The following is a 19,784-nucleotide window of genomic DNA, read 5'->3' as shown; positions in this document are numbered from 1 at the left end:
GGCTGTCCCCTCCTCCCTAGGTGGATGTGAAATATCTGCTATGAGCCTGCAGCTTTGAAACTGGGGCAGAGGCCAGGTGCTGTGGCTCACACCTGTACGCCTAGCACTTTAGGAGGCTGAGACGGATGGATTGCTTGAGGTCAGGAGTTCAAGACCAGCCTGGCCAACATGGTGAAACGGTCTCTACAAAAAATACAAGGCCCAGCATGGTGGCTCATGCCTATTATCCCAACACTTTGGGAGGCCGAGGCAGGCAGATCACCGGAGGTCAAAGTTGGAGACCAGTCTGGCCAACACGATGAAAACCCATCTCGGGCCGGGCGTGGTGACTCGAGCCTGTAATCCCAGCACTTTGGGAGGCCGAGGCGGGTGGATCATGAGGTCAAGAGATCGAGACCATCCTGGTCAACATGGTGAAACCCTGTCTCTACTAAAAATACAAAAAATTAGCTGGGCATGGTGGTACGTGTCTGTAATCCCAGCTATTTGGGAGGCTGAGGCAGGAGAATTGCCTGAACCCAGGAGGCGGAGGTTGCGGTGAGCCGAGATCGCGCCATTGCACTCCAGCCTGTAACAAGAGTGAAAAAACGTCTCAAAAAAAAAAAAAGAAAGAAAGAAAACCCACCTCTACTAAAAATACAAGAATTTAGCCAGGCATGGTCATGCGCACCTGTAAGTCCCAGCTACTCGGGAAGCTGAGGCAGGAGAATCACTTGAACCTGGAAGATGGAGATTGCAGTGAGCCAAGATTGAGCCACTGCACTCCAGCCTGGGTGACAGAGTGAGACTGTCTCCAAAAAAAAAAAAAACTGGGGCAGCGTCCGCATTCCATCCCAGCCCCTGCCTGGGCCCTTAAGCTGCCTGTTGCTTCTCATGGGTCCTCAGGGTGAACCATACACTCCTAGCTCCAAGGACCATGGTTGGGGTCTAAGAAGAGGTTTTTTGTGGTAAGCAGAATGTGGGGGACCCCTACAACTGGGTAGAACCATGGCTGGTATTGGAGGGATCAGGGGTATCCAGTCCTTTGGCTTCCCTAGACCACATTGGAAGAATTGTTTTGGGCCACACATAGAATACACTAACAATAGCTGATGGGCCATAAAAAAAAAAAATCGTGGCCAGGCACAGTGGCTCCTGCCTGTAATCCCAGCACTTTGGGAGGCCGAGGCAGGTGAATCACGAGGTCAAGAGTTCGAGACCAGCCTGGCCAATATAATGAAACCCCCATCTCTACTAAAAAATACAAAAATTAGCTGGGTGTGTTGGTGCATACCACCCCCTGGCACTGGAGCAGAGGAACGGAACGTGGAAGTCCTGAACTTGAGCAAGGAAGCCATCCACAGGGGCCCCCAAAGGCCAGGGCCACCAGCTCCCTGCTGCGTAGAGGGGACTTAGCTATTTCCTGCCTGAGGCAGGGAACCAAATGCAGTGAGGCCAGGCAGCAGAGGTGTCAGCAAGCTGGAACCCCCACCTGACCTCGCTCCTGTCTGCACTCTGGCCTCAGCCTGCTGCCTGGCTCATAGCTGCCCATCCCTGGGAGGTCCTCAGGGGCCTGGACCTACCTAACCCGTGGCCCCAGACAGGGCAAAGCCCAGGGTCACATGGTGCGGAGCCTGGAATGCGGAGGCCAAGTGAGTTCTGCCTGGGCAGCTGGCCTGGGGCCCGAGGGCCGACTCCTCCATCCACAGCCCCCACCCACACTCCAAAGGGCAGTTGTACCTGTGAGCAGCCCTCTGACCCATCATGGGGGGTCATCTTCCAGAAGCACACAGGCGAGCCGGGGCCAGTGCCAGGTGCCATCCAGGGCCCACCCCCATGTCCTCCTGGGGTCATGAGCTCTGCCCCACCCGCCCCAGCCCCTCAATAGGAAACAGGCATGGGGCTGGCAGAGCACACGCTGTGCTGTTGCTGTGTCTGTTTTCAAGGAACACCTGTTCTTCTGAAGCCACTGCCTGGGTGCCTGTGCCTGGTCTGCTAGCTCTGATGAAGCTAACCAGCCCTCTTCCCACCAAGAGGGTGTCCCGGCACCCGCTGGGTTCTGCCGGGGTGGGGATGGTGTGGAGACCTCCTTCTCACTGGCTGTTTCATTTTTCATTTTTCTGAGACAGAGTCTCTGTCATCACCCAGGCTGGAGTGCAGTGGCACAATCTCATCTCACTGCAACCTCCACCTCCCAGGTTCAAACAATTCTCCTGCCTCAGCCTTCCGAGTAGCTGGGACCACAGGCGCACACCACCACGCCCGGCTAATTTTTGTGATTTTAGTAGAGATGGGGTTTCGTCATGTTGCCCAGCCTGGTCTCGAACTGCTGATCTCAAGTGATCCACACGCCTCATCCTCCCAAAGTGTTGGGATGCTGGGGGTGAGCCACTGAGCTGGGCCTCTCACAGCTGTTTCAGGTGAACAGACTCCCATGGTCCGAAAAGTTGCCAGAGTGTTTCAGATCAGTAAGCAAACCTTTGAGTGACTGAAAAGTTTACTTTTGAGTTTTAAACTGCACTTTGAAAACTATATTGTGCACTGTGCTAGCGTGTGGAAAGGCTGGGCTCCCTGAAAATATCCAGTTCCACCGCAGGGCAGGCCCAAGCCAAGCCAACCCCCAGGTGACGCAGGGTGGCATCCCACCTGGTGTAATAAGGGCAGAAGCAGAGCCAGGCCTAATTGAGTGACTGCTGGGGCCCTACTGGCCCAGACTTCCACCTGACCCCAACACAGAAGTGCTCTGTAGAGCTGGCTGAGGACCCCGGTTCGCTGAGGGTGCCTCACAGAAAGTCCCTATTGGGCAGGAAGTCAGCTCTGCAGGTTCCATCCACCCCAAGGCCACATACAGCCTTCTCCACCTGCAGATTCTGCCAAGCCTCAGTCCACAGTGGTGACAGGCAGCCCCATCAGGACAGGGTGCTTCCAAAGGCGTCCACTAAATCTGCCTCTCCTTCTCCAGCGAGCTGGGTGCAGCCCTCAACCCCTGCAGACATAGGGGGAGGGGACAGGGCCTGTAGGCTCAGGATACACCCTGGCCCTGATTTTCACAGTGGTCTTGAGGAGGCAAGCCCAGCAGACAGGCAGCTGGAGAGGCACGTCCGGGCCCGGACATGGGTCCACCGCACTGACAGGCACTGGAGACGCACTCTGGGCCCCGACATGGGTCCACCGCACCGACTCCCGCAGTGGCCTCACTGAGGCAGCAGAAACACAGAAGCGCCAAATCCGTCACTCTCTTCCCGTATGAAGTCCCCAGAGAATGGCTCTGTTGGCTGAAGACAGCACCATAACACCCGTGCCTGCCCAGGGCCACCTTCGACTTGGCTACAGGAACTCCGCAGATCGGCACCCTGGACACACAAGGAAAAGAAAGTTCCCTCCAAGGGGGTACCTGGCCCAGCCTCGGCCCCAGCAAGCCCCCGAATGACTCCGCTACCCCGGACCCGCCGCCCTGCTAGGCAGACAGGCACACCCTGTCCATGGGGGCACCCCCTCCCCACAGTGTCCGTGTGGCCGCTCGCCTGCCCGCCAGACCCGGGTCACGGGGCCAGGAGGGTCGCGCTGCCCAGGCACAGATCAGCCGCTGTCACACGCACAGTGGGTCTGGAGCAGCGCAGTGTGCGGTGGGCAGGGGCTGCCCTGCGTCTGGAGGGACGGCCGGGTGGGCGGGCGGAGGAATCGACCCCCCATCCCCGTCCCCTCCAACTGGGGTGTCCGAGCCCCGCCGCCCCTGCCCAGCCCGACCCCCGCAATCCCCGCGGGAGGGCGGCTTCGGAGGTGCGTCCCGCCCGCCAACCTGGGATTCCTCGCGTGTCACCTGCGACCCCGTCGAGGGGCGGCCGCCAGCTCTCGGCCCAACTTCGGCCGCGGCCCCAGGCACCTTCGCGCCCCCGGCCCGCCCCGCCCAGGCCGGGTCCCCACCGCCCACGCCCCGCCCCGTATGCAAATGATCTGGCCCTACAGCCAATGGCCGGCCGAGCTGGGCCCGCCCTGCCGCAAGGCAGCCAGTGGGCACGAGGGGGGTTCACGACGCCCCGCCCACCGCCGCGCGGCCCTTAGCGGGCGAGGCCGGCGCGTTCTTTTCTGCACGTCGGCCCGGGGAGGGGCGGCACCTGCCGGGCGGGGCCTGCGGGGCGCCGGCCACGAGGGCGCGGCGGGGCCGGGGCGCGTCCCCAAGCTGGGCGGATGGTACGGCCCGAGGTGGTCCTCCTCCCGCCGCGCGGTGGTACGGCCCGGGCTCGCCGGGCTTCCGGGCTGGGCGTGGGGCGGCAGGGCGGGCCGGGAGCTTCTCCTCTCCCCGCGGCACGGTGGTACGACCCGGCCGCCTCCGTACCCCGCACCCGCGTGCCGCGGGCCGCCCCCCCGAACCTGCTGGGCGCCCGGCGCACGTAGCCCGGGTCGTGACCCGGGAAGGGCCTCGTGGGCCGGGACACGGCGTCCTCGGGACGCACGCGCCACCGCTGGGCGGCCTGGGGTCCCCAAACGACTGCCGGGTCCGGCCGGCTGGCGAAGAGGAGGCTCTGGCTCTATCTGGTTTGCCTGGCGACGCCCCGGGGTGGCCCTGGGGACTGTGGGCCCTCTTGCGCGCTCTGTCTCCACGGAAGCCTCGTGAGCCTCGCCGGGGTGCTGCACGGGGCTCGGGGTCCCCGCCGCCCTGTGCGGGTCTGTTGCCGGGACGAGGCGAAAGTAGCTTGTCTGTGCGCTGAAAAGGTGTAAAATCAAAGGAGCCTTGACGGTTTGACCTTCGTTAGGACGCGCGCGGTTAGCTTCGGACGTGGAAGTGTGGGACTCTGGGTGGGGCCCCAAAGTGGCAGCCAAGGGCGATCTGGCCGCCGGCCCCCGCTGGCACTGTCACCCCGGTCTTCGGCCCGGGGCCGTCTCCCCTTAGCTCCCTGGCGCTAAACTCACCGCCCTGCCCTTTGTTCTCCCCTGGCCCCATGACCTCCCTGCATCGGCATTTGCGCGGGCCTGGGCCGCAGCCTGCCCACTGCCCCAACCCCAGCCCTGGCGGCCAAGTGCTGGGGCCCCAGGGAGGCTCCGACTCAGCCCAGGTCCTCGGGAACTTGAAGGCTGGGGACATAAATTCAGGTGCAGTGTCTGGAGTGGGTCAGATGTGATCCGCAAGACATAATCAAGGTCTTGCTGACTCCTTGACCCTGGCCCCCAATAGAGCCGAGTGGCTCCTTGCACCTCTGGCCACCCGTGAATGGGGAAGGTCCCCGAGCAATAAGGGCCACTAGGTTCTACTGGGGGTCAGGGGTCAAGGGGTCAGCAAGACCTCTATCATGTGGGTTGTGAAAGAACCTCTGGGAGTCAGTGGGATCCCTGAGGAGCCCCTCGGCTTCAGGGCAGAGTAGAGGCTCTCAGGGCAGTCGGACTGGGGACAGGAAGGAGCAAGAGGATAGAGTGGCTCTGGGTTCGTCATGTCCTGCTGATGTGAACCCACTTCTGCCCCAAGCCCTGCCAATTTCACATGCACCTTTTCTCACCATCTGTAGTGAGTGGGATGGTCCCCCCAAAAGAAGACATATCCACATCCTAATGCGCAGACCCCCAAACGTGGCCTTACTGGGAGAAAGTGTCTCTGCAGATGTGGTTAAGGAAGCATCTTGAAGTGAGATCATCCTGGACTATCTGGGTGGGCCCTAACTCCAATGACCAGTGTCCTTATAGAACACAGAAGAGAGAAACACAGGCTGAGTGCACTGGTTCAAGCCTGTATTCCCAGCACTCTGGGAGGCCGAGGTGGACGGATCACCTGAGGTCAGGAGTTTGAGACCAGCCTGGCCAACATAGTGAAACCCCATCTCTACTAAAAAAAAAAAAAAAAACAATTATCCAGGCATGGTGGTGTGCGCTTGTAAGCCCAAATACTTGAGAGGCTAAGGCAGGAGAATCACTTGAACCCGGGAGGTTGGCAGTGAGCTGAGATCGCACCACTACACTGCAAACTGGGCAATGAAGCAAGACTCTGGTTAAACAAAAAAATGGAGAGAAAAGAAAAGAAGAAGAAAGACACAGACAGAGGGAGGCCATAAGAAGCCACAGCCAAGGAACGCCTGGAGCCCACGAAGCTGAGAGAGGAAGGACCTCCCCAGATCCTCAACAGGGAGTGTGACCCTGCCAGCCTGGGTCTCAGACCTCTGGCTTCCAGACTGAGAGAATGCATTTCTGTTGTCTGAGGCCCACAGTCTGTGGGTGTGTGGTATGGCAGCCCCGGGACACAGAGACGGGCCCTCCCCAGACGGAGATGCAGCACTACCTGTCCCTCCCCCGGCTCTGGGAGTTTTGACTCCTTTGTTCTCTGCCCACCTTCTTCAGCTACCCTTGCCCCCCGCCTCCCCCAGGCATCCACCTGGCTCTGGGGCTCCCTGCTGCGCGGGGTGGGATGGGTTTCAGCATGGGCGATGACTGGGTTCAGTGACCACGGTGTGTGTGTTTGGGGGGGGCGGGCTGGGCCATCTGGGAGAAGTTGGCCTGGGCTGGACCGAAGCAAGGGAGCTCCCAGCCCAGCTCCACCCCCCGTGCACACCGGGAGCAGCACATGGCAGCATCAGCCAGGAATGCAGCCAGAGCCTCTGAGTGCAGGTCTGTGTGAGGCTGTGTGGGCAGGATGCACGTGTGCACACTGGCACTAGCAGGTGACTGGGGTGGCCTGTCCGTGTGCAGGGGAGGTGATGGTACTGACGAGCCTGAGCGCTGCCTGGCATAGCTGGGTGGGTTGTGCACCGACCAAGGGTGCTCACCGAGGACACGTTCTTCATGTTTCCCTGTGGATGTTTGCGTTTTATTTTTTTTAGAGATGAGGGTTTCACCTTGTTGGGCAGTCTGGGCTTGAACTCCTGGCTTCAGGTGATCCACCCACCTCGGCCTCCCAAAGTGCTGGGATTACTACAGGCGTGAGCCACTGCACTGGACATGTGTGTTTATTTTAAAATTTTATGTATTTATTTCTTTTTGAGGCAGAGTCTCTCTCTGTAGCCCAGGCTGGAATGCAGTGGAGCAATCTCGGCTCACTGCAACCTCCCCCTCCTGGGTCTTGGTTCAAGCAATTCTCCTGCCTCAGCCTCCGGAGTAGCTGGGATTGCAGGCACTTGCCACCACGCCCAGCTAATTTTTGTATTTTTTCCTAGAGACCGGGTTTCACCATATTGGCCAGGCTGGTCTTGAACTCCTGACCTTGTGACCCACCTGCCTCAGACTCCCAAAGTGCTGGGATTACAGGTGTGAGCCACCGCACCCTCTGCGTGTCCTTATTATTTGTTTTGCATGCGTTTATTTTTTAAATTTCATTTTATTATCTTTTTTTGTCTTTGAGATGGAGTCTTGCTCTGCCGCCCAGGCCGGAGCACGATCTCGGCTCACTGCAACCTCTGCCTCCCTGGTTCAAGTGATTCTCCTGCTTCAGCCTTCCAAGTAGCTGGGACCACAGGTGCGTGCCACCACACCTAGCTAATTTTTGGTATTTTTAGTAGAGCTAGGGTTTCACCGTGTTGGCCAGGATGGTCTCAATCTCCTGACCTTGTGATCTGCCCACCTTGGCCTCCCAAAGTGCTGGGATTACAGGTGTGAGCCACCACACCCGGCCTTTATCATCTTTTTTTTTGGAGACGGAGTTTTGCTGTTACACAGACTGGAGTGCACTGGTCCTTTTTCACCTCACTGAAACCTCTGCCTCCTGGGTTCAAGTGATTCTCCTGCCTCAGCCTTCCGAGTAACTGGAATTACAGGGGTGCGCCACCATGCCCAGCTAATTTTTGGATTTTTTTTTGAGACAGTCTCTGTCGCCCAGGCTGGAGTATACTGGCACAATCTTGGCTCACTGTAACCTCTGCCTCCTGGTTCAAGGGATTCTCCTGCCACAGCCTCCCAAGTAGCTGGGATTGCAGGCACCAGCCACCACACCCGGCTCATTTTGTATTTTTGGTTAGGGTTTCACTGTGTTGGCCAAGTTGGTCTCAAACTCCTGACCTCAGGTGATCCTCCTGCCTCGGCCTCCAAAAGTGCTGGGATTACAGGTGTGAGCCACTGCGTCTGGCTTATTATTTTTGAGACAGGGTCTCTGTCACCCAGGCTGCAGTGCAGTGGTGTCATCACGGTTCACTGCAGCCTCAGCCTCCCCTGGGCTCAAGCAATCCTCCCACCTCAGCCTCCTGAGTAGCTGGGACTACTGGTGTGCACTATCATGTCAGGCTAATTTTTTTCCAATTTCTTGTAGAGAGGAATTTCTCACCCCATTGCCCAGGTTGGAACTCCTAGGCTCAAGTGATCCTCCCACCGTGGCCTCCCAAACGCTGGGATAACAGGGTGTGTGCCACCGTGCCTGGCCTGGGTGATATGTTTACTTTGACAATTACCAGCAGCCCCCAGGCAGCCTGTTCTCCTTCCCAGGAGCCTCAGCCTGTGTCTGTGGGTGCCCCTTTATCTTAGTGGCCTGCAGGCAGGCATGCGGCACATGCAGAAGAAGGGGAGGTGTCTGGTGCAGGGCAGAGGGAGGTCCCTCAGCCCACAGACCACACGGGACCCCACCTGAGCTGTACCCATCTCACCCTCACAATGAACCTAACAGGTATGATCACCAGCTTTCCTCTTTCACGGCCAAGGACACGGAGGCACACAGAGGTTGAGAAACTGAGACTGAAGCATGTGGGTTCAGGTGGCTGGCCTGGGTGAGCATCCTGACACCCAGCCCCTCCTGACCCACCGAGAGTCCATTGCTCCAGAGTCCTCCCTACTCTCTCCCACACCATCCACTCCTCCTTCAGTGCCTCCTTCTTCAGCGCCCAGCAGTGCCTATTACTTCTCCCATTGGAAACAGAAAACAACACCCCTTTCTTGCCGTCCTCCTCAGTTACCTCCACCTTTCTCTTCCCCTTTGCATTAAATCCACTTGAAAGAGAAGTTGGTGTTCACAGCCCCTGCACACACTCTGCTCACTTGAAACTCCAGCCTCTGGACCCAGCGATGCCGTCCCACGGTGAGCTGACCCACCCTGCTGCACCCAGGCTCGCTCCCCCATGATGTGTGTGCACGCCCTCCGGGGCCTCCAGAAGCCCCTCACGTGGCTTTTCCTCCAGCCCCCACCCCTAGCACCCCTGTGATCCTTCCTGGACTCCTTTGCAGATTCCAAACCTCTTCAGGTTGGAGTCCCAGGGTTCAGGCACTGGTCCCCAGCCAGCCCCCACATGCGATCCCCACATTTTCATCTTCATCCAACGCAGCCTCTGCCCACTCCATCTCTGGCACCTCCTATTCCCCCGGGGGGAACTAAAGGGGAACCCGCGGAGACACACGCTGAGGCGCCTGGTAAGGAGGACCGCCAGCCTGTGGTCAGCTTGGAGCCCCCGACCTCCATTTGCCGCTGCTCCTCCGGGGCTGCTGTAGTTGTTGTAATAAACACAGGCACCCACGATGGGACGTGAAAGAAGCATCCTTGGCGGTGCGCCACCTCCCCAGCCACGCCAGCCAGCCTCAGGCCTCCCCGGTCTTCCCCATCTCTCCGGCGTCGGTTCTCAAGCTCTTGCTTCGCCGCCTCATTCCTCCAAGTCCTCAGCAAACCGTGGCAGCTCCGCCTTCGGCATCTGCCCGGAGCGGGCACATCCCACACCCGCGCGGACCCACCCGGGCCCCTGCACGGGGACCCCGTGGGCCGCTCCGGACGCCTCTCCAGCGCTCCCCGCAGCGGCCAGGGGATCCCGCGAGCCCGTGCCTGCTCGGGACCCCCGGAGCCTCCCGGCTGCGCTGCACCCACGCGGTCCCGCGTCCCGGGGCCACCCGCCGCCAGATCCACACGGGACTGCCCGGCACGGCCGCGTCCTGCCCAGCCCGCCTAGTCCGCCAGCGCGCACGTTTCGCTGCGCCTGCTGCGGGACACGCGGACGCGGGGCTGGGCGGGAAGAGCCGGCTCTCGGAGGGCTCCGGCAGGGTCGGGTGAGAGGAGGGCGAGGGTCGCCGCAGGGGACCGCAGGACGCCCTCCCCAGGTGCTCCCGCCGCGCGCGGGGCGGGGCTACGAGCTGATGGGCGTGGGAGCGGGGCTGCGGCTGCGGGGCAGGGCGGGGCTGCGGGCGGTGGGGAGGGGCTGCAGGCGTGAGGCAGGCTGCGGCAGCGGGCGTGGGGGCGGGGCGGGTTGTGGGCGCTGAGAGGGGCGGGGCTGCGGGCGTGGAGGTGGAGCTTGGCGTACAGGAAGTAGCGCCCATTCGCCCTGGGCGGTGGGCGGAGGTCCGGGCGGTACCAACCGCCCCGGCCGCGGGGGGACGGCCTGGAGCAGCCCACGGTCGGGGGTTAGTAGAGCTGTCCCAGGACACTGGTCTCCCCGGGCGGCAGTCCTGCATTAAACATTAAACAGTGTTTCCAAAGTGGAAGGGAGGCCGTTTAAACGCCTCGAGATCCCCGGCTGCGAGGAGCGGCACCTTCCTCACTTCAGTCATTTCTTTCCCGCTCTGGTCCCAGTGGTTCCGGTCAAGGGGCGGGGCGGAGGGGTCCGGAAGAGGCGCCATGCACTTCCGGGTCGGAGACCGCTTGGCGGCGGCGGAGGCGGCTGTGGTGGCGGCCTGGCCCAGCAGCGAGTCTCGGTCGGGCAGCGGCGGCGAGCGTCCGGGAGCGGCCGCGGGGCGGGAGGTTTCCGGGTACGTGCAGCGGTCGCGCCGGCCCTGGGCCCCTGCTCCTCCGGGCCGCGGGCCGCTTGTGGCCGCCGCGCGCTTTGTCTGCGGCCTGCATCGCGGGGCGAGGCCTGCGCCGCGCTGGCCGCGGGCCGGGAGGGCGGGTGCGCGCGCGCGCCGGGAGGCCCGGGGGAGACTGGGAGGCCCGTGGCCTGCGGTCGGACGTCCCGGGCTTGCAGAGACGTGGTGGGCTCGCCCCGTGGGGCCCACGGCCATGCCCCCTGCGAGTCTGCCCTGCCGCGTTTGGGAGAAAGCGGTGCGTCCGCTGCCGTGATTCCAGCTCCGGCTCGTGGCTGCCTCCGTGGGCCTCGGGCCTTGTCCGCACGTCCGCAGGCCTGCGTGACTGGCGGCTTTCCTGTCCCTTAACTCTCGTGGTGTTCACAGCAGCCTCTCGGGAGTGGGCATCGTCCCCGTTTTACAGATGAGCGGGGCGCAGCCCAGAAAGGCTAAAGTAACTGGGCAGCGCCGCGCAGCCGCGAGGGGCAGGGCCGGCGGCCGTGGGTCCGCGCCAGCCCCGACTCCGATCGCGCTCTTCGAAACGAGGCTTGTGCTCCACCTGCGTCGGAGTTTCTGTGCTTTCCGTGCTTCGACAGCAGCAGAACGGCAGTCACGTGCCCAGGGGTCACTGGACAGGCTTCGAGGCTGCGGCGAGGTTTGACCTCGGGCTTGGCAAGCTTTACCCCTCTCCCGGACCCCCCGGTTTTCCTTCTTAGGGGAAGAACGTTAAGTCAGTGCCAGTAGATGACCCCCTTCAGCCCCGTGGCCACCACAAGCCTGGATTTGTCCTCAGCAGCGCTGCAGCGTGGTGTTCATCTCAGGCTCGCGGAGACCTTAGTGCGTGCCTGACTTTCTGACTTCCGTTGTAGTTTACGGTTTTGGGGTCTCCTCGCTGATAGAGCGAATGGTGAATAAGAGAAAAAAACAGTCGGCCTGAATTGGGATGTTGGACCTGGCTGCATGCAGGCTTCTTCAGAGCCTGGGATAGGCACGCAGGTGCCGGGACTGGCCTGGTGGCAGCCACCACGGACACCAGAGGCCCTTTTCATTCCTTAGCAACAGGCAGGACTGCCAGTGCGTCGGTTGCCCGGAATTTGGAAAGAGAGAGAACCGTCCTTTCCGGTTTTCTCTTTCCCCTCTAATCTCCCAAATTTGGAGGCTAAGCAGGAGAGCCACAGTGGCTCCTCCACCCAGAGCTCTGCCAGCCCTGGCCAAGTGGTCAGCAGCTGGGAAGGGCAGTGGGCTTTTCTGCAGAAATGGCTTCCTGGCCTGTGGCCTGGGACATGGCGGAGGTGGGTATGGTGAAGGGAAGATGTGTTTGAACTGAGGCTTCTGTAAGGCGGGAAGCTAGGGCTCCCATTAACGCAGTGTCTTGACTGCACGGTTCCTGGTGCTTGTGCTGGAGGGTGCCTGCAGAGGTGTCCTGGATTCTTTTCTCCTTGGCAGAATAGCCTCTGGTTACTGCTGTGTGATACTCCAGGAAGGGATGTTGTTGTTCAGTGTTGCATAATCTGGCCTTCCCGCTGCCGTGGTGGAGGTGTGTAAGAGGCCCATGGAGGCCTCCCTCACCAGCTGTGGTCAAGTACGAAGGGCTCAGGACTTAGCCCCACAGGTGCACGCGCTCGCAGAGTTCAGCTTTATCCTGAGCTGGTATTTCTGCCCAGCTCCCTTGTGCCAAACCCCACACGACCTCTCTGATCTCTTCTGGCAGGCCCTGCCATTGCCTGCCACCTACCTAACCCTTGGAGGTGACCCTCAATCTTAGTGCATCAAGGGAGAAGCCAGGAGTTACTTGTTCACATCTTACTGCTCACTGCAGCCTCAACCTCCTGGGCTGAAGTGGTCTTTGCACCTCAGACTCCCAAGTAGCTGGGATTACGTACAGGTGGTCTCCACCACGCCCAGCTGATTTTTAAAATTTTTTATAGAGACAGGGTTTTGCCATGTTGCCCAGGCTGGTCTCATAACTTGTAGGCCCAAGTGATCCACCTGCCTCAGCCTCCCAAAGTGCTGGGATTACAGGTGTGAGCCACTGCGCGGCTGATTCACATTTTCAGCTTTGTGTGGGAAAGTGCGGGTTTGCACTTGGGGCAGTTGGACCCTGGACCCCCGCCCCCCGCCCCCGCTCTGCTCTCACCTCCTAGGTGGTCTCGGCGTTTGAAGTGTTCCTGGTAGATGTGTGTGAGAGAAATCTGCCCCTCTCTCGGATGTATTTCTCCAGGGCAGGGACTGCATTCACCTGGTGCTGCACGAAGTAGGGGCAGGGTAGGTGTTGGAGCAGGTGCCTGGAAGGATGTGGGGTCCGTCATGGGGTCGTTACAGCTATTGCCAGGGAGTTACGGTCCTCTTCTCTGAGAGCTGTGGCCACTGCTAGGTCTCAGTGCACCGCATGGGATGCTGGGGGTCACCGGCATCACCCAGACCTGGAGTGGCGGTCACCCTCCAGGATGAGCCGTAGCTCTTGTGTCTCTGAATGGGAGAGGGGTCACCCTCTGGGATGGGCCGTGGCTTTTTTCTTTTTGAGACGGAGTTTCACTCTTGTTACCCAGGCTGGAGTGCAATGGCATGATGTCAGCTCACCGGGACCTCCGCCTTCTGGGTGCAAGCAATTCTCCTGCCTCAGCCTCCCAAGTGGCTGGGACTACAGGCGCGCACCACCATGCCCAGCTAATTTTTGTATTTTTAGTAGAGATGGGGTTTCACCTGGTTGACCAGGATGGTCTCAATCTCTTGACCTCGTGATCCACCCGCCTTGGCCTCCCAAAGTGCTGGGATGACAGGCGTGAGCCACTGCACCTGGCCCTGGGCCGTGGCTCTTGTGTGTCTCTCAGAGCCAGTGTCTCTAGGACTCAGGTGTGGAACGGGCAGGGAGTCTCTGCAGAGTTGCTGGGTCCGCCAAGCAGCAAGGGTGCAGACTTACTTGAGTGGGGATCCTGGACAGTTGTCTTGACCTTAGGGCAGCAGGTCAAAGAAAGGTTAGTCACCGGTTTGGCAAAACCACTTCTACAATCACTGTTTCCACGGGGTAGTAACATGGGAGTTGACAGTTTGATCACTGTGATCATCCTGTTTTAAAAAGCATCATCATGGATCCAGGGATTTTCGCTCCTGTCAGATGGGCAGCGAGGCCGTCCTGGCCTCTGAGCCTTAGCCTCATCAGGGGATTGTTCTCCCGGAGTGTCTGGACAGCAGTGGCAGTGACAGCCCCTTTCCCTCGTTGTTGTGGTACATGTGTGCGGCCTGCGGTGGTGGCGGGAGCTCCGAGTCCAGGTGGCCTTGAACTCCAGGGCCCCTGGCACTTCCTGGTCTCTGGTATGATGCTCTTTCCTCTGGTGGGTGGAGCTTGGACTTGGTGGGAAACAGTACCTCAGGACTGGCTTCGCTGCCTTGCTGGATTCCTGGCTCACTCTCCTAGGAGAGGCCTTTCCTCCAAGTGTCGCCTGGGAAATGAGGTGAATAGCACTGATGAGAAATGAAACACGTGCACGCATCTCATTCCTTTTCTGGGACCAAAGTTTGAGTCCCTAGTATGGAAGGAGGAGCGTGTCCAGCTAGATTTCCCCAGGCTTTTGTACGGGGTCCTGTGTGGCTTCACAGTGACCTTGCAGAGTGGGAAGGGCAGGGGTCCTTGCTGACGACTTGACCTCGGGTGAGTGGCCTTGGCAGCCGAAGGGTGGGCCTGGCCTCCGTGCCTTCTGCCTCCTCAGCTTTGGGTACCACTGGGGACTCGGCAGCACCCTGGTGGATGGGGTTGGGGTATGGTCATAGGGGCCTCAGGACCTCCCAGCAGTGGCTAGCCTTGGCAGAGAGAGCAGCCAGCCTTGTGCCACCGAGGCCCCTCTGGTGCTCAGCCCTCAGCTCAGGATGAGGCCGTTTCATTCATATATGACGTTGTGATTCCTCAGGACTGTGGCAGTTCAGTGATCAGTGACTTTTTTTTTTTTTTTTAATTAAAAGCAAATTATTTTTTTTTTTGACTGGGTACAGCTGCTCACACCTGTAATCCCACAACTTTGGGAGGCTGAGGTGGGAGGATTGCTTGAGCCCAGGAGGTTGAGGCTGCAGTGAGCTATGGTTATCCCATTGTACTCCAGCTTGGGTGACCCAAGGAGACCCTGTCCCCCCAAAAAATTGAGGTGAAGTCTTGCTGTGTTGCCCAGGCTGGACTTAAGCTCCTGGGCTCAAGGGGTCCTCCTGGCTCAGACTCCTGAGTAGGTGGAAGTGCAGGTGCGCCCCATGCCCAGCTGGAATCCGGCTTTGCTGGCAGCTCTGTGAATGTGAATTGTGTGCAGGGCTTAGTGGTGGGGGTTGGTCTGTGTGTTAGATCTTAGGGCTCACCCTTCGTGTGTCGTGGCAGTGAATGTGTCACCGGGATGTGGCGTGCAGGGAGAGGGAGTCACTCTTCAGAGGGCTCTTTACAACCTGGGACAGTTTGGAAGTTCCGTGGCTTTCTTTCAGAGCTCAGCTCCAATGTGCAGCAATGGATGACAACAGCCTGGATGAGCTTGTGGCCCAGAGCCCAGGACCGGATGGACGCCCACAGATTGGCCCCGTGGACCTGGCCAGTGACTTTGGTGAGCTGCTCAGCGCTGGGCAGGGGCGTCCCCAGGAGGAGCAGGGTGCCGGGTGTTTCTCCCAGTTGTTGGCTTCCCTTTGGAGGTGGTTGTCGCCCGTCAGCTTTCAGTCTCTAAAAAAATTAACCTTTGATTTTAAATTGTGAAAGTAGTATATTCTTTTTTCTTTTTTTTTTTGAGACGGAGTTTCGCTCTTGTTACCGAGGCTGGAGTGCAATGGCGTGATCTCGGCTCACTGCAACCTCCGCCTTCTGGGTTCAAGCAATTCTCCTGCCTCAGCCTCCTGAGTAGCTGGGATTACAGGCACGCACCACCATGCCCAGCTAATTTTTGTATTTTTAGTAGAGACGGGGTTTCACCATGTTGACCAGGATGGTCTCAATCTCTTGACCTCGTGATCCACCCACCCACCTCGGCCTCCCAAAGTGCTGGGATTATAGACGTGAGCCACCGCGCCCGGCCTGAAGTAGTATATTCTTTTGTCTTATTTTTAATGCAAATAACACAAATGTTGAATAAAAGGATGTTGCCGGTTTGGTGCAGTGGCTCATGCCGGTAATCCCAGCACTTTGGGAGGCTGAGGTGGGTGGATCATGAGGTCAGGACTTCAAGACCAGCCTGGCCAACATGGTGAAACCCATCTCTACTAAAAATACAAAAAATTAGCCAGGTGTTGTGGTAGGCCCCTGTAGTCCCACCTACTCGGGAGGTTGAGTCAGAAGAATCACTTGAACCCGGGAGGTGGAGGTTGCAGTGAGCCGAGATCGCACCACTGCACCTCAACCCTGGTGATAGTGTGAGACTCTCTCAAAAAAAAAAAGGCTGGGTGCAGTGGCTCACGCCTGTCATCCCAGCACTTTGGGAGGCCAAGGTGGGTGGATCACTTGAGGTCAGGAGTTTGAAACCAGCTTGGCCATCATGGTGAAACCCCATCCCTACTAAAAATACAAAAAATTAGCTGGGCACAGTTGTATGTGCCTGATAATCCTAGCTACTTGGGGGTCTGAGGTAGGAGAATCACTTCAACCCAGGAAGCGGAGGTTGCAGGGAGCTGAGATAGTGCCACAGCACTCCGGCCTGGGAGACAGATGGAGACACTGTCTCGGGAAAGAAAAAGAAAGGGTGTTGCTTTTCCCTGTATCTGTCCCACCCTGCCCACCCTGGGCAGCCATCAGCTGCTCGGCAGGTGCTCCTGAGGATTCTGTGCCTGTGCAAAGCAACCCTGCTGTCTGCTGTGCAGTCTTGACGCCGCCCCTGCGGCCTGTGTCTCGCCCTGGTGTCTAGCAGAAAGCAGCAACGGCAGCAGTGGAGACTCTGGGGACGACAGCGACAGCCAGCATGGAGAAGGCGAGGGGGCGTCTGAGGAGGAAGACCTGGAAGACAGATCTGGTGAGACAGCCGGTGTTCATGCCGGCTCCTGTGTTTCCTCTTGTCGTGATGGGGACTGCTGGCCACATCCCCACAGTCACCTGCAGTGAGGCCTCGTCTTCAACTGCGGTGATGGCTCACTTTATTTGTAGTCCTTTCTTTCTGAGATAGGGTCTTGCTCTGTTGCCCAGGCAGGAGTGCAGCGGTGCCATCTCAGCTCACTGCAGCCTCTGCCTCCTGGGTTCAAGGGATTCTCCTGGCTCACCCTCCTGAGTAGCTGGGATTACAGGTGCGTACTCCGAAACCTGGCTAATTTTTGTATTTTTAGTAGAGATGGGGTTTCACCATGATGGCCAGGCTGGTCTCGAACTCCTGACCTCAGGTGAGCCACCGCATCTGGCCTGTAGTCCTTCATTTTGGTGTTTAGTTTGACAACATAATAGGTCTCTTCTCTGTTGAGGCCAAAAAAAATCAAAATGTCCAAGAACACTGAACAGCATGAGCTGCAATGTTTTTGGGGAGAATGTAACTGGACTGGAATTTCCCATGGAAGAAGCAGTAAGGTCTTGGCAACCGCCATCCCCCCCACAGCCCCGCAAAGGTCTGCCATCATCAGATAGGTACTGGATGGGGTTTGTGTGACCCAGGGTTTGTGCGGCCTGGAACCTAGTTCCTTCTCTCGTTCTACCGGAACTCCTAATGGAGCTGACAGATGCATGTGATTTTATTAAGGAATTCAGGGCGGGCACGGTGGCTCATGCTTATAATCCAGCACCTTGGGACAGTGAGGTGGGCAGATCGCTTGAGCTCAGGAGTTCAAGACCAGCCTGGACAACATAGTGAGACCCCATCTGTACAAAAAATACAAAAATTAGCCGGGCATGGTGGTATGCACCTATAATCCCCACTACTCAGGAGGCTGAGGTGGGAGGATAATTTGAGACCATGAAGTTGAGCCTACACCAAGCTGTGATCGTGCCTCTGTGCTCCAGCCTGGGTGACAGAGCGAGACACTGTCTCAGACAAAACAAAGGGGCACAAGTTTGTTGGGTGCACTGACGGTACCGCCTTCCCTGTCTGCTTATGCCACCCCCATAGTGCACTGCCTGTGAGGCCCCCAGGGAGTGGTCCTGCCCTGGCTCAGCTATGGCTGCTTCCTCGGGGCTGAGCTCACCCTGAGAACTTTGCTTTTCCACCACTGCCCTTCCGACACCACCCTCGGGCTGGGACATCCACGATCCTAAAGTGGCCACTGCACTGGAACATCCGCGGTCCTAAAGTGGCTGCCACTTCCCTTCCGACATCACCCTCGGACTGGAACATCCACAGTCCTAAAGTGGCCACTGCGCTGGGACATCCGCGGTCCCAAAGTGGCTGCTGTGATCTGTGTGTCACAGTCTTTCAGGAGAGCCCTGTGGTGACCAGTGTTAGAACGCTCTGGAAAGGAGCCCTCCTGTGTGAGGCATGTTGTGAGGGAATGGCGCTGATGGCCTGCGCAGTGTGTGTTGGCTGCGTGTCCTTCCTGAGCTCGATATCGAGCTCTGCACGTGCTCTTGCAGGTCTGCTGGGTGTGCAGGTCCCGAGGAGCTCCCCTGCTTACTCCCAGCATTGGAATCAGGCTCTGTTCATCTCTGGCAGGTCTCGCAGGGGCTCCAGCATTGTCGGGGCTGAAAACACGGGCGGTCAGGGCTGCCAGGTGACTTGCTGTCCTTGCCTTGAGATCCTGAGGGCTCCTTGGATGCCAGAGACTCTGGGCTGGGGGCGGGAGTGAGGGCAGCGGGAGCTCAGCAGGGTCCCTACCGTGTCTGCGCTCACCTTCCAGTAGCAGCAGCTGGAGGATAGGATTGTAGATGCCGACAGCTGTGGATGTCCAAGGAATGGGCAGGCTCCATGGACCTGGGGTGGGGAGAGGCTTCTGGAGAACGTGAGCTGCCACCTGAGGTGCACGAGGAGGTGGCGGGGAGGCCATGGCTGGGGGCTGGGAAGAGACAGAAGGTTTACAGAGACCTGGAGCCCCTGAGGGCTGAGCATCCCAAAGGAAGGGGATGGGAAGGCACTGGAGAGGTGTTGGTGCGCCAGTGTGTGCAGAACCTTCGTGAGCACTTCTCTTTATTCCTCCCCTTTTTTTTTTTTTTTTTTTTTGAGATGGAGTTCGCTCTTGTTACCCAGGCTGGAGTGCAGTGACGCGATCTTGGCTCACGGCAACCTCCGCCTTCTGGGTTCAGGCAATTCTCCTGCCTCAGCCTCCCGAGTAGCTGGGATTACAGGCAGGCGCCACCATGCCCAGCTAATTTTTTGTATTTTTAGTAGAGACGGGGTTTCACCATGTTGACTGGTATGGTCTCGATCTCTTGACCTCGTGATCCACCCACCTCGGCCTCCCAAAGTGCTGGGATTACAGGCTTGAGCCACCGTGCCTGGCCCTTTTTTTTTTTTTTTTTTTTTAATTTATTTTGAGACAGCGTTTTGCTTGTTTCCCAGGCTGGAGGGCAATGGTGCGATCTCGGCTCACTGCAATCTCTGCCTCCTGGGTTCAAGTGATTCTCCTGCCCCAGCCTCCCGAGTAACTGGGATTACAGGCGCCTGCCACCATGCCCTGCCAATTTTTGTATTTTTAGTAGAGATGGGGTTTCAACATGTTGGCCAGGCGGGTCCTGATCTCCTAACCTCTTGATTCACTCGCCTTGGCCTCCCAAAGTGCTGGGATTCCAGGTGTGAGCTACCACACCTGGCAGGACCGTTCTTTACACATAAAGAAGTAGCCAGTGTGTCCTAACTGGTGGGAAACACAGTGTTGAGGAGGGAGGTGCTCTACGGGCAGGGCCTGTGACCTTTCTGTTCTCATCGCTTTTCCCACACTGGTGTTTGCTGCTGGAGGTCACTTGTTCCACTGCTGCTTCCACCTTTAGGCAGTAACCCTTCACCCCTTACCACGGAGGATGGGAACTGAGAGAATTCTTATCTGCTGCCTCCCTCGAGGCTCTCACCCCTCCCAGCCTTTCCAACAGTGTAAATTCCTGTTCCAAGCGTGCCTCTCCCCCTGTTGGATGACAGCAGGGGCCTGGGAGTGATGTCCCAGCGCTGGCACAGTCCCACCCACAAGAGTGGAACTAGGAGAGTCTCAGGGCTGAGTGGGAAAGTGCTGCCCACACCGAGTCTGCTCCTCTTGCCCGCGTGAACTTGTGTTCACTTTACTTAGTGTTG

At 58.7% G+C, this 19,784-nt stretch overlaps 1 protein-coding gene and 1 long non-coding RNA gene across 9 annotated transcripts in view; one reads left to right on the top strand and one right to left on the bottom strand.

Moving 5' to 3' along the window:
• Positions 1-2,458: 2,458 nt before the first annotated feature.
• Positions 2,459-3,884, bottom strand: LOC118145575 (uncharacterized). Its single transcript, XR_004730832.2, has 2 exons — positions 3,779-3,884; positions 2,459-3,332 (listed from the first exon to the last, which is right to left on the bottom strand). It is a non-coding gene; the product is annotated as an uncharacterized LOC118145575 (long non-coding RNA).
• Positions 3,885-4,225: 341 nt separating this feature from the next.
• Positions 4,226-19,784, top strand: part of PHRF1 (PHD and ring finger domains 1) — a 44,021-nt gene continuing 28,462 nt past the window's right edge. For 2 of the 8 annotated variants that reach the window (XM_078341819.1, XM_035263908.3), the window contains exons 1-3: positions 4,226-4,515; positions 15,097-15,212; positions 16,500-16,601. In XM_078341819.1, coding sequence (XP_078197945.1) covers positions 15,119-15,212; positions 16,500-16,601 — 196 coding nt within the window. In that variant the 5' untranslated portion in view covers positions 4,226-4,515; positions 15,097-15,118. Of the gene's footprint in view, positions 4,516-10,494; positions 10,609-10,749; positions 11,931-15,096; positions 15,213-16,499; positions 16,602-19,784 lie in introns of those variants that run through there. The other 6 variants (XM_035263904.3, XM_035263901.3, XM_078341820.1 and 3 more) reach the window with 3 other exon arrangements.

Source organism: Callithrix jacchus, chromosome 10 (assembly GCF_049354715.1).
Source record: "Callithrix jacchus isolate 240 chromosome 10, calJac240_pri, whole genome shotgun sequence".
NCBI lineage: Eukaryota > Metazoa > Chordata > Mammalia > Primates > Cebidae > Callithrix > Callithrix jacchus.
The sequence above is the reverse complement of the archived record's forward strand: the minus strand, read 5'-3'. Positions and strand labels throughout refer to the sequence as shown.